This window comes from Schistocerca nitens, chromosome 7, assembly GCF_023898315.1.
Source record: "Schistocerca nitens isolate TAMUIC-IGC-003100 chromosome 7, iqSchNite1.1, whole genome shotgun sequence".
In the NCBI taxonomy this organism is placed as follows: Eukaryota; Metazoa; Arthropoda; class Insecta; order Orthoptera; family Acrididae; genus Schistocerca; species Schistocerca nitens.
Window position 1 is genome coordinate 369,061,695 of NC_064620.1, and position 15,064 is coordinate 369,076,758.

The 15,064-nt window shown below is 41.7% G+C and overlaps 1 protein-coding gene across 1 annotated transcript in view; it reads right to left on the reverse strand.

Moving 5' to 3' along the window:
• The window catches only part of LOC126195318 (transcription factor Adf-1-like), a 29,730-nt gene extending 20,558 nt beyond the window's left edge, over positions 1 to 9,172 (reverse strand). Inside the window, exon 1 of the mRNA XM_049933877.1 lies at positions 9,011 to 9,172. Coding sequence (XP_049789834.1) covers positions 9,011 to 9,143 — 133 coding nt within the window. The 5' untranslated portion in view covers positions 9,144 to 9,172. The remainder of the gene's footprint in view (positions 1 to 9,010) is intronic.
• Positions 9,173 to 15,064: the final 5,892 nt, after the last annotated feature.

Consider the following 15,064-nt stretch of genomic DNA (forward strand, 5'->3'; position numbering starts at 1 on the left):
CTGTTTCCGGAATCCATGTTGATTCCTACATAGCAGATTCTGGGTTTCCAAAAACGACATGATACGCGAGCAAAAAACATGTTCTAAAATTCTACAACAGATCGACGTCAGAGATATAGGTCTATAGTTTTGCGCATCTGCTCGACGACCCTTCTTGAAAACTGGGACTACCTGTGCTCTTTTCCAATCATTTGGAACCCTCCGTTCCTCTAGAGACTTGCGGTACACGGCTGTTAGAAGGGGGGCAAGTTCTTTCGCATTTATTGGAATATCGTCTCAGTTACGTGACTGGATTCGTGATTTCCTGCAGGAGAGGTCACAGTTCGCAGTAACTGCTGGAAGGTCATTGAATGAAAGAGAAGTGATTTCTGGCGTTCCCCAAGATAGTGTTATTTCCCTCTGCTGTTCCTTGGCTATTTAAACGATTTAGAAGACAATCTGAGCTACCGTCTTTGGCTGTTTTCAGATAATTCTGTCGCTTATCGTCTAGTAAAGTCGTCAGAAGATCAAAACAAATAGTAAAACGATCCAGAAAAGATATCTGTATGGTGAGAAAATTAGCAATTGACCCTAAACAATGAAAAGTGTGAAGTCATCCACATGAATAGTAAGAGAAATCCGTTAAACTTCGGTTACACGATAAATTAGTCAAATCCAAAAGCCGTAAATTCAGTTAAATGCCTTGGAATTACAATAACGAACAACTTAAAACGGAAAGAACACATAGAAAATGTTGTGCAGTACACCTGGAAGATGGAACAGATCTGCTAAAGAGACTGCCTACACTACGCTTGTCCGTCCTCTTTTAGAATACTGCTGCGCGTTGTGGAATCCTTACCAGATAGGATTGACGGAGTTCATCGAAAAAGTTCAAAGACGGGGAGCACGTTTTGTATTATTGAGAAGTAGCGGACAGAGTGTCACGGAAGTGATACAGGATTTCGGGTGGATATGATTAAAACGAAGGCGTTTCTCGTTGCAGTGGAATCTTCTCACGAAATTTCAATCACCAGCTTTCCCCTCCGAATGCGAAAATATTTTGTTGACGCCGACCAACATAGAGAGAAACGTAATAGGGGAAATCAGAGCTCGCACGGAACGATATAGGTGTTAGTTTTTTCCGTGCGCTGTTCGAGACTGGAATAATAGAGAACCGTTGTGAAGCTGGTTCGATGAACCCTCTGCTGGGCACTTAAGTGTGATTTACAGAGTATCCATGTAGATGTAGATGCAGATGTAGACAAGGTGCTGCCTCGCCGTGTCCTCGAGTACGCCGCCGTCGTCTGGGGTCGGGTGGCAGAAGCACTTCTAAGTTACTACAAACAGTGCAGAGCCGTAAGCTCCGCTTGGCTCTGCACTGAACAAGAGACTTCTCAGCAGGTCCGCTGCGTAAAATGGCGGGAGTCCCACGTTTCCGGGGCCGTTTCCGAGTGACTGCCCGCTCCCTCTACGAGGAGACGCAGGGGTCGCATAGCAGGAAGTTCCGGGCGCTGGGCCAGAAACTCCAGCGTAGCGTCACTACCAGATACCCGTACCTTCTCGCTGAACAGAAAGCTCTTCTTAAACCTGCCATAAAAAAAAAAAAAAAAAAAAGTCATCACACAGTGAATGGCGGATTCAAAACCTGCAAATGTTGCCAACTTCACCACACACCACATTTGGATACTTGCAAAAAATCCGTTAAGATCGACGAGGACAAGCTATCATGTTACCTTCGTCTACGAGGGCGTGCTGACAAGTAATCCGAATTTTTTATGCGATAATTCACCCTGGGAACAAACACATTTGTCCCAGCAAGAGGCCAGTTTGTTGATACAATCACTATACAATGTTTGACTTTGTTGATGGAGCCAGAACGTCACCTCTGCTTGAACCACCTCATCACTACCAAAGTGGAATCCTCGAAGTTTTTAACTTCTGGAAACGCTCCGAGCAACGTCAAACACCTTGAGGTTACCACTACTGTGCCCCTTGTCACGAGCACATTACTGATATCGATAAAATCATTCTGATGTGTATTCCAACTGTAGGCACGTTGTCTGCGGCTAGAAACTCGATTACAGCACGCTGTTTTTCACGCACAGACGTACTGACCGTCATGTTGGACGCTACAATTTAGCGGCAGAGGGTTGCAGCTAGCGTCAGCGAAGCGGAAAGCCAGCCGAATAATATGCAAAACATTTAATACCTCAACCGATATTGAGAACTGAATAAAAAATATGCCCTCGTACATCTGCATACACTGAGGTGATGAAGTAATGGGGTAGCGATATGCACATATACATGTGTCGGTAGTATCGCGTACACAAGATACAAAAGGGCAATGCATTAGCTGAGCTGGTATTTGTATGCAGGTGATTCATGCGAAAAGGCTTCCGACATGTTTATGGCCGCGCGACGGCAATTAACAGACCTTGAAAGCGGAATGTGGTGGTGGTTAGTGTTTAACGTCCCGTCGACAACGAGGTCATTAGAGACGGAGCGCAAGCTCGGGTTAGGGAAGGAGTGGGAAGGAAATCGGCCGTGCCCTTTCAAAGGAGCCATCCCGGCATTTGCCTGAAACGATTTAGGGAAATCACGGAAAACCTAAATCAGGATGGCTGGAGACGGGATTGAACCGTCGTCCTCCCGAATGCGAGTCCAGTGTGAAAGCGGAATGGTAGTTGGAGCTAGAAGCAAGGGACATTCAATTTCGGATATCGTTCGGGATATCAGTATTCCCAGGTGCATAGTTTTGTTTCCTGCCAGAATAAGCGGCGCGTGGATCTGCTTCTGTGAACTGCTTCTGCAAAATAGGCCGAGAGTGAAAGACGCGAGCAGGAACAGGAAAAGGTGAAGTACTTCGGTAGTGCCTGTAGATTTTACAAGATTACTATAGGCAAAAATATGAGTACATAAGTGGTTACTTAACTTTGGCTGAGATGAGGGAGTAGATGCGAAGCCGTACAAGTATCAAAGCTAACAGCTACTGGAAGTTACAAAGGCAAAATCTGTAGTGGCTCGCCAACTATGAAATAGAAACAATATTGCTAGGTCGTCTACTCGTGATCCAATGGGCTGAATGTGGAGCGGCGCCCGTCGAGCTCCACAGCGTCGGCTAGAGAGCGCTGTGGTAGGCGTTGTCCGTCCGCTCTCGTAGTGCCAACCTACGAGAGCTAACCTACGTTGTGGCATCGTTACCACACATAGTGTCAATATTGTGCCGCACTTACTAAATTTCAGGAAATATCTCTCACCACGGACAACTCAGTGGCCGAATGCACTCAGTTGACGACCGAGTTCAGGGGCGTTTGAGTCGAGATGTGAGTGCTATCGGAAAAGCAACACTGCCTCAAATAATCACGGAAATCAGTGTAGGACTTGCGACAAAAGTATCAGTTGGGACGGTACAGCGAAATTTGGCGTTACTGGGCTATTGCAGCAGATGACTGATGCAAGTGCCTTTGCTAACGGCACGACTTCGCCTGTGGCACCTCTTCTGTGCTTGTGACCATATTGGTTGGGCCTTAGACGAAAGGAAAGCTGTCGCCTAGTCAGCTGAATCTCGATTTCAGTTGGTAAGAGCTGATGGTAGGGTGCGAGTGTGGCGCAGAACGCACAAAGTCATGGAACCAAGTTGTGAATAAGGCACTGTGCAAGCTGGTTGTGGCTCCACAATGGTGTGGTCTATGTTTACATGGAATGGACTGGGTCCTCTGGAAAATGGTTATGTTCAGCCATTTGGAGACAGTTTGCAGCCACTCACGTGTGCATGTCACCGGACCACAAATGTTCCCGGTTAATAAAGGACATTCTGGACAATTCGAGTCAATGATTTGGCCGGCCTGATCGCCCGACGCGAATCCCATCGAACATTTATGGGACGTAACCGAGAGGTCAGTTCGTGAACAAAAGCATGCACCGACAACACTTTCACAATTATGGACGGCGACAGAGGCAGCGTGGCTCAATAATAAGTCCAGTTGCTGCACTATGCCGCGGAAAAGGAAGTCCAACACGATGTTAGGAGGTACCTCATGACTTTGTCAGCCTCAGTGTAAATGCTATGAATCCATACTAATGAGATAATAATAATTTCGGTTTATGGCTCCATCGACTTATTCTTGTGGGTCTTAGCGTAGGAAGGAAGCTACAGATTTTTGTCATTTGCATTTAGGGTTGCCATAATCTCGGAATCCAAAACCAGGACGAAACTTACGGTCACCGTAGCCGATCGAAGGAAATAAGAGGAATAAGGAGTCCTCATGCCCATAAGCTAACGGAAATGTGCATTTAATTAATGATCCAGATTTTAGGAAGGACTGCTTCATTAAGAAAGCATTTATTACAAAAAATAAGAATATGCATTACATTATTCAGTACACGAAGTTCTATTGTCATCATTGGAGCTTCGTATTCAGTTCTTCCTCGCTTTATACTTGGAAACTGTTCAGTATATTCCTCCCTGGACTTAACCTTCCGTCTAGCCGACATTATTAAACCACCAGTCAAATAATAACAACTATTTAATACAATATAACACAACGAAATCGCAAGCACAACAAACCATGCGAACATTCAACAAGCTAATCAAAGAGGATAATACTCTTCATTGCCAGAGACGACTGACCGCCCACTGTATCGACAACTCGCAATCTCGCAAATCGAAGAGGATGTACCGTACTCCTGAGCCTGACTGCCCATTGTTTCCATATCTCGAAAGCCTGCTCTGTTTGGATTTTATATAATGTGAAGGCAAAGACATAACATATTGGTGCTTCTTTGACAGCAATTTTTGAAATTACCGGAAGTTGACTTCAAATCCAGCAAATATCGCGGACATTTGCCTTTTCGGCCCGGACGTTTTCATTTTCCCTAAAATCGCGGACTGTCCGTGAAATCCGTGGCGTATGGCAACCCTATTTGCATTTCGCACATTACAAAGCTACATAGGACGCACTGTGAAACAGCTGTTGAAAACATACAGTGAAATGCTTCTATTATTATGCTGACTCCAACAGTGAAATCTTCGTTACAATAGCTAACGAATTTGAAGAAAAATTGTGATTCTAAATTGCATTTCAGCAGTGTACCGGGCAAATCATTAAAACAGATCACTCTGGAAAAAATGGCTCACACTTTTTGAACTACAGATACGTTTTTGTAGATGCTAGTTTAAAACTTGTGATTCTTGATATTGGATGATACTGACAGAGAAGGTGTCAGTGGAGTCACTGAAAAAGCGAATATTGGAAAGCGAATTAAATTTGGGTGTGATGGGAAGTGATTTTTTTTGGGAGAGGGGGGGGGGGGGTAGAGCGAAGTAAAAATTAAAAATTGTAGATCGAACCAACGTTTGTGCACACTAAGCCGACTCAGGTGGATGTATCATGCAGTAGTTACGCAGAGATGAATGCGCTTATACAGCATACGCTAGCGGGGAGAGCTGCGTCAGATTTCATTAACAGTTTTTCATAATCAAATCCACTGTAAGTAAAATCTATTGTAACTCACCTCCTGTCTTCAGGCAATAACAACAACAATGCAATTAATATAAGAGACGGTCTAATTGTAAGAGACAAAGCTTTCAAACTGTTTACTAGTAAAGGGAAAACCGCTCGAGATGCTATCCTTGGAGAAGAATAAAAAAAGACGTTTGTGACTCAGAGAAATTAGCAACTGAAATTTTCATACTTTTAGTGGTTAGCTTGGGGACACTTATGGCTTCCCTGTGAGAGGAGGTTGCGCCGATTACTTCAGCAGTATCACCTCAGTATTACGGCAAATGAAACACGTAATCGAGACATACCGAGAGGAATGCATAATATCATAAGCCTGATCTTATGTAACAGATCTGAAACACACATGCGACAATCGTAATACCGTATAGGATAGCTATTATTGTTGCAGGGCAACTTGTCAGTTTTATATACTGTTTGTAGCCTCCATAAGTCACCATGTGCATGCATTACAAGGTCAGGAATAATAATTGAAGGTGGGCAAGCGTGTTAAGAGGTGTCGTCTTACAGTCATCATGTTGAACTAAAACAGTTCCATAGTAAAATACAAATGTGGTAATTGCATAAAAGTAAAACAAGAATGGAAGGGTATCCCTCAGTCCACATCTTGAACATATTTTTTTCAATCTTGTATACAGATGCACTTCTTTTACGAGCAGAGTTGTAAAACTATGATAGGCTGCAGCAAACCATCTTAAGTAAGCGTAGACTACGAAAGCTTTCCTTGCAGCTGCAGTCAGTTAAGGTCGTACCTGCAAAACCCGTACATTAGGTGTGTTCCATACTTATCGGGCGGTAACTGTTGACGATGACCTTCTTTAGATACGCGATGAGTGTCTTACGAGTTTCCCCTCGAAACCGATGAAGCGTCTGGAAACTGAGTGAGGATATATATAAATGGCCGCGTAACCTTCGGAATACTTTTGTTTTATAATCATCCTGTTTGTTACGTGAAAATAAATAGTATTTATAGCAAACTTGTAACTGTCAACGTCGAATTCAAGTTTTATTCGAGAATTGTTAATTTGTAATGTAAAACGGAGGGATGTTGTAGCAGAAGTAAAAGAAACAGTACAGATTTATCACACTGTGCCAGGAGGCACGATTTCCTCAATAAAATAAAATAAAATTAAATTAAAAAATAAAAAATCAACCACTGTTTCAGTACTTCGTCGAACAGATATGAAACATGTTTCTGTTATTCTTTAACAACTTTCACATTTATCAACAACAACAGGAAACTCTTGCCTTTCATAATGATGAAGAACGTTCTACTGAGTACAATATAAGAACAATAATTACTTTTTCATTTTTCTGCATGTAAACTGCACTTGCATCTAATGTAATTGCTTAAATTACATAAAAGCTCAGAAGTTCGGTGATCAGTTATTTTTCATTACTTATAAAATGCAATTTATATTTTATAAGGATATAAAATGCACAGTGGATTCACAGTGAATGATGTGTGGTTATAATTATGTGCAAAACAAACAACCAAACAAATAAACGAAGAGAAATCGTCGGTGTCCAGTTTCTCTCTTACACACAGGTTTATGCTTTTCCCTTACCGAATCTACCAATATCGTCGGTAATCTTACCATTTATTACGTCATTTATGTACTGTACCAAAACTACAGGATCGAGCTTCGGTAGGGCGCTACTCTATTTATTCCATCACAGGGCGTCGCTTTTCGTTGCTCGGGAATACGTGAAGCGTGCATTTCAACTCCGCTGCTGCGCTGGTCTTGTTGATCGGTGTAAACGCCGCAGTGCCGTAACTGGCTCAAAATGGCTCTCAGCACTATGGGACTTAACATTGGAGGTCATCAGGTCCATGCCAGAGGGAGGATTCGAACCTGCGACCGTAACGGTCGCGCGGTTCCAGACTGAAGCGCGTAGAACCGCTCGGCCACACCCGCCGGCTGCCGTAACTGTTTCACCGCGTATATGACCGCACGTGTGTACAAAATTACCGTATAATATTCAAAAAAGCTATGCATATGAAAATATGTATTTTGACAAATACAAAATCGAAAGTAAAATTTAGGGGAGAGCTCTCAAAATCGTTTGAAATAAAGTCAGGTGTTCGACAGGGAGATGGTCTGTCACCTCTGATTTTCAATTGTGTCTTGGAGAAGGTAGTTCGAGAATGGAGGAAGGCCATCAATACTAAAGGGATTCAACTAGGGAGAAATCCAAACAAGATCACTGTCGACTGTTTAGCCTTCGCAGATGATATGGCATTGATTACAGATTCACTAGACAATGCCCAAGAACAAATAAGAGAACTACAAAAACAAGCAGCCAAAGTAGGACTACAAATATCCTATGAAAAAACAAAGTTTATGACAAACATCTGTGATGCTCCTCAAAATATTGCAGTTGACAACAACACAATACACAAAACAGATTCCTTTAAATACCTAGGAGAGTGGATTACATACAATGCAAAAGCAAAGATAGCTATAGAAACTAGAGTGCACAAAATGGAAAGAGTTTTTCATATGACCAAAAACGTTTATAATAAAAAATCCTTGTCCTGGAACACGAAATTAAGACACTGCCAAACAGTGGCCAGACCTGAAGCTCTCTATGCGGCAGAAACACTTAAACTAACAAGAAATGGAGATCTTGAGGAACTAGAGAAGGTCGAAAGAAGAATTTTAAGGAAAATACTGGGAGCTAAAAGAAACGATAATGCTGAATACAGGTTAAGACCAAACAGAGAGCTATATCTGAAAACGGAGAAACTAACTGATGTAATGAGGAAGAGGAGAATACATTTTTTGGACATATATTCAGAATGGATAACAACAGACTAACCAAGCGGATATTCACATTACTCAATAGCTACAAATACAAGCCAGCATGGTTCATAGAGACTGAAAAGGACATTGAAAATGCTGGAGTTACAATAGACACAATAGAAAACAGAACATATTTCAGAAAGGCAGAATTTCAGGAGAGAAAGAAAATAACTAGACGAAAGTGGACTCAAGAAGAAAGGGAACAACACTCTAAAAGGATGAAGGAAATTTGGAAACTGAAGAAATCTAATACAATGAAGAGTAGCCAAAGTTGATTCATCGTACCCTTCAAATGGGTTATTCGAAAGGAAAAAAAAAATATGAAAGTCGTTTTGCTCAAAATAAGCACACTAATATGCAAGACAGGGAAATATGTTCGAGAAGTGAACAGCGCAATTCTCTTCCATTCTAGTTTAAGTTTTATACACTGACCATAAATTTATTTTATCCTTGTAACTATTTTAACAAAACGACTTTTATCATCTTGATGTACCATTTGCTTACCAAGACTACTTTACAATTCGTGACACCGTAAGGTATGCAGCACATAATGACTCATGGAGGCTGTATGCAAGCAAAGTCTTCTATTTCTTTTGACAAATCTGTAGACGTTCAGAATATGAGCAGAACCGGTAAGCATACTAAATCGGATGTGACAGTAGATTACAGTAACAGACAATAGAATAAAGTTAGTTTTCTACTCACCTGGTTGTCTCATCAACCCTGCAATTTCCATCCAGACGTCATCCCTAACATTAACGTCTTTATACCGAGGGTATTTGGGGTTGTACAAGCAAGGGCGTTCCCGTATTAACTCCACGAGTTGCCAGTCGTCCATTGCGAGTTACAAAACAGCCAGAAACAGGGCAAACTGCAGTCACGATTCATCCGACCACGCGCGCCTGCAGCGACTGCAGCGGCTGGTAGTCGCGCGCTTCCAGCCGATTCCATGGAGTCGCCACAGTCGCGCCGCTGGAGTCGCTACAGTCGCTCCCCCCATAGACGTGTCGCTGCTAGCGTGCTGCTTAATTAAAGGCCGGGTCTGCCCAGAACGTGCCACAGCGACTCTCGGTAGCGCCTTTCGCAGGCTTTCCCGCTCCTTCAGGACGCACTCCCCTGCGGTATAGGGATAGAAAAAAACCGACCAGTTAAGACCGATACCGGTATTTCAGTGATGAAAAACCAGTGTTTTCCAGTATTTGTTTGGTCTCGATTACAACAAGTTTTTTTTTTCTTTTTTTACCAATAACAGGATAACAAAACCGACATATCAGTTCGACATAGCAGCAGTACTAAAATTCTTAGATTTTAAATAACACTTTTTTAAAAAACGAATAATGTTTATTCACAAAATTTCCATTTCTTTGAAATACGAGGGTAATCCCAAAAGTAAAGTCTCCTGTTTTTTTATAAGTACGTAGACCTGTTTATTGCCACAATGGTTTACATCAGTTTACAGCTTGAACATTTAGCTATTATTCGACATAATCACCATTTCTGTCAATGCATTTTTGAAGACGCTGTGGCAGTTTTTGTATGCCCATGTCATACCAGCTCGCCGCCATGCCTCTTCTCTCACCTCGTCGTCGGAGAGGAATCGCTGGGACCACAATTAACGCTGACAGGTACTGTGAGACTCTGAAAAAACTTAAACGGGTAATTCAGAACCGGAGAAGAGGAATGTTGAGCAAGGGCGTACACATTCTCCATGACAACGCTCGCCCACACATCGCTCCGCAAACCGTTGCTCTCCTGCAACAGTTTCAGTGTAACATAATCACCTACCCACCCTATAGTCCTGACTTGGTGCCCATTGACTATCACCTATTCCCTAGGTTAAAAGAGCATTTGGTCGGAAAGCGATTCAGCTCCGACGACGAGGTGAAAGAAGAGGTTCATAACGTTCTGAACAGCATGGCGACGAGCTGGTATGACAAGAGCATACAAAAACTGCCACAGCGTCTACAAAAATGTATCGACAGAAATGGAGATTATGTCGAATAATAGCTAAATGTTCAATCTGTAAACTGATGTAAACCATTTTAGAAATAAATAGGTCTATGTACTTATAAAAAAAAAGAGATCTTACTTTTGGGATTACCCTCGTATCAGGTGGTTATAGAAGATGGGAAAAGCGATCAATCCCCTTTTAATAACTCTTATGGACAGTCGGAAACTAGCAACAAACGGAGGCATATGAATCGGTACAGCATTGCTGAGACAATGGTGTGACTGTTGACATTGGCATGGCCAGTTACACGGCACACGTCTACATCAGTATGCAACATTGCCTCCTACCTAGTCTATACGGTAGTTACCGAATGTCCTCCACGGACATCGGCTGTACTGAAGAATGGTACCAACCCTTGTTTGGAAGTTTTTTTGCAAAATATAGTAGCAGTAAAGTAGAATGCTTCATTAGCTGCAACAGATTATAAAATGAGAGGAGGCGCAACAAACTTACGCCGTCGTATAAGAATAAAACGTCCACAATCTTCCTTGGAAGAGAACGTAAATTTTACCTACACACCTATGATTTTATTGACGTGCTATTAACTTGGGATAATAGCTAAATCTTTAATTTTGCGATTGCTTTATGGTGAAAAACTGATACCATCCAAAAGCGACGATGGAGGGAAGTAAAAAATTTGTGACCTTTCGCTCTCGCTGTACCAGAGCCCTTCTCCATCACCTACATTTAACTAGTTCTAAGTTCTAGGGGACTAATGACCTCAGCAGTTGAGTCCCATAGTGCTCAGAGCCATTTGAACCATTTGAACCATCACCTACACCTTCTTTGCTGGAGGCAATGAGGCCGATTTCTCCCACAGCCTCAATTCCACATCGATCGAGATCTCCGACTCCTTCACCTTCACTAAAATTTTTCAGTCTTTGATCGCAGTCTACAACTGGAAGCGGCAGCAAAAAAAAAAAAAAAAAAAGAAAAACCTAAATATCGTTTAACGAGTTTGTTTGCGTAGCCACCCTCTGCAGCAAACACAGAAATATTTGTTTAGGAAATAAAAGACGCAGAAAAGAAAACCCTATTGAACGATCAAGTACACATGCCAAACAACCCATTGTTTACAGTAGTTGAAGAAATAACAGAGTAACACAACAACGTAGGACTATTATCATAATATATAACAGTAATGCCACCCACCCCCATTCCACTCACTTGTCCATCGAGAGATTCATAGACATCTCTCCACAAAACATTTACCCAAAGCTGAAAACAGCTGAGCACTGAAACTTTCAACTATTCTCTGACAGTTACTACATTCATATTCAACATTCTACAGCTCACGCTGAATAACCACGAACCCCCCCCCCCCCACTCTACAAAAAAATCCATGCATGTATACTCTCTCATGTGCCCCTGAGAGTGACTAACAGCGGTAAGAAAATTGTTTTATCACTCACCTTTGAAGTATATATATATATATATATATATATATATATATATCGTCGATGGAGAAACAATGCCGCGTAACTGACAAATTGCCGATTTTTCGTTTTTCAATCAGATGATGTCGTTGACCGTACGAACATCTGCTCTTAGCGCCATAATGCCGAATTTTTAAGTATTTGCCATGAAAAAATTGTCTAAAACAATACCGCGTATGTGACACAGCAAATAAATAGATGGCAATACCGCGGAACTGTAGAGAATTAAATACCGCGTATCTACAATCCATGGATACTGCAAACAATACCGCGTTAATGTAAAAGCGTGCGCAGCCACAGCACATTGTTACTGCCTTATACGTATTTAACAGTGAGCCCGCATCTCGTGGTCGTGCGGTAGCGTTCTCGCTTCCCACGCCCGGGTTCCCGGGTTCGCTTCCCGGCGGGGTCAGGGATTTTCTCTGCCTCGTGACGGCTGGGTGTTGTGTGCTGTCCTTAGGATAGTTAGGTTTAAGTAGTTCTAAGTTCTAGGGGACTATTTCCCATAGTGCTCAGAGCCGTATTTAACAGTGCTCGAAAGTGGTGCCATGCTTGTAGCATCATACGTGATAATGGACAGCGATATAGGTGACGATCTTTTTACTGAAGAAGAAATTGTTTCTCAGCTGAAATCAGCTTATGAAAGCGAAGAATCGTTCCTGAGAGTGACTGACAGCGGTAAGAAAATTGTTTTATTACTCACCTTTGAATGTTAGTAGCACCGCAAGTGTCTTATTGTGATATAAATCAGAACGCCCCCACTTCACTCGTCCTGTGCTTTATTCATTTCTGCCAACGATTTCTAGACTGTTCACTATCTTGTAGCATCTCCCGTAAATGCAGAACAAACAACAGGCGAGAAAAGTCGTAACGCTGAAGTTACATTTACCGAAGAAGAATTAATTTCGCATATGGGTTTCTCGGTTACTAATCTAATGACGCAGATAAATTTTCTTGGGATTATTGTTAAGAGTATTACTGATGCCGTCTTTCTCATAAATACATGAATCTGAGTTTCATCTTTGTCTGCTTCAATTAATTTATAAATATTTTTCCATCCAGAAACTTCAGTGGCTGTATCCAACAACGCTCAAAATAAAACCAGTCACAGTTTCCACTAGAGACGACATTACTTCACACTCATTGCTATGCGATGGTGCTCATTTTTTGCCAAACACTCTGAATAAATTATTGGAAGATCACAGGAGCAATAATGATGCTGACAGTGAAGGCCAAGAATTTTATGGTGACGTAAGCAGTGACTGGAATAGGAACTCTAAACCACATCCTGAAGATTGGAAGAAAAATGCCAATATAATTCTGAGAATGCGTGGACAGGCGTATATTGGATACAAAAGAAGTCGAATTGGTAAAATCACTCGCGATACTCCAAGAGAGGCGCGAAAATTAGGTCCCAGATGTATTTCGAAGATGTGGCAGAAATCCGTTCAAGGGAAGTGTAATCAGTTTTCTGCTGATGATAGGCAGGCAGTATTTAACACATTTTGGGAAACGATATCATGGGATCAGGCGAAGGTTTACGTTATCAACCTTGTAGACGTAATTCCAACCAAATGTCCAGGGAAGAACATTGGCGAATCCAGGAGAAAAGGGACGCTCATTTATCATTTGAAAAATGAGCTGGGAAAACAAAGTACGCAAAAAGATGTTTCTCGTTACTCTTGGGATTAAAGAATGGACTGTCCGATTTGTCTGGGTAATTCTACGCATAGGATGAGTCCTGATACAGAATCGTCACGACTTCGAATCAAACAGACGAAGAAGAAAGATGAGAGAACCTTCATGAAAGAATTCCTGGACTCTCTTCCGAAACTTCCGTAGCATTACTGCAGGGAATACTCCTCGAACTTGTACCTCGAGCCAATTCTACAATCCTAACAACACCTGTATGGACTCTATGTGAAAAAATGTCATGCGGAGAAGGTTTCACCATGAAGTCGGGCTACCTTTAACTTTATTTTAGAAGATTGTAATATTAGCTTATTGTCTCCCAAGAAAGACCAGTGCGACTTGTCCTGTAGTTGCAGGCTTGGTAACTTGAGTGAAGAAGAGTGGAAGCAACACACAGAACGGAAAGAGCAGGTAAGGATGCAAAAAAATGCAGACGAGAAAGAAGCCCAGCAGAAGCTCTGCTCAGTGTACACCATGGACTTACAGGCCGTGAAAGTTGCTCCATTTCTAAGTGCAAGTGCAGTTTATTATAAAACAAAGTTGGTTGTTCTTAACTTTACAATGTATAATTTAAAAAGTCGTGATGCAGTATGTTACTGGTTCGATGAAACGCATCATGATTTGCCTCATGCATCGTGGACACCCTATCCAGAACGATTAAGGAAAGAAATGTGGGATTATCAAATGGTCTTTTAAGATTAGCAATTGATACTGGAATATTGATTACATAAAAGTTTTTGGAGAAAGGCCATACTCAGATGGAATGTGAGTCAGTTCAGAGTTCCACTGAGTGCAAGCTTAAAGGACGTGAAGTTACACTTCCTAGCCAATACGCTATTATATCTGAAGAAGTGAGAAAAAAGCCACAGCCATACGAAGTCCATTACCTAGATTATTCCTTTTTCATCAACTACGCAAAGAAAAGTTTGTGGGTGTACGACTCAATTAGGCCTGGAAGAGCTGTGAAAACTGAGCCTACAGATACCGATCTGAGGGCGCTATAGTACCGCTCAAATGGTATTATTTACTACATGTGCTCTTTCAACGAGGTGTGGTAAGAATTACCGAGGCGTCCGAGGCGAGGCGTCCGAGGAAAATTCTTGGAGATGTTTGCTTCCCGAAACTATACAAGGAAAGACTGAAAACAAGAAATCCAAATGCGATCATTTACAACAACTTACATTTGTTCTTGCTAAAGATTGTCATAGTTATTATGACAACATGCCTTATGAAGGAAAATTATCGCGGAGGTAACTGTGTGACGAGTTTCATTGCAGTGTAATTCTCTGTTACTGCTTTGAGTGACGTTTAGGATTTTTCTTGAAGAAATTTGCAGACATTATCGGAACTATGTAAACAGTATATTTATTTAAAATGCATCTATGAAATATTTCGATAAAAAATGATTAATGCTCCAAAACGTGTTCTTATTACCTTTCTCAGCACCAAATACCAACGTAAATGTGTTAAGTAGTGCCAGGAGACTGACAAATACCGCGTAAGTAGCAAAAAAAAAAAAAAATGGCTGCTGAGGTCATCAGTCCTCTACAACTTAGAACTGTAAGTAACAGATCATGGCATAAATACCGAGACAATTCGTCGTATGTGCCGTAATTAAGC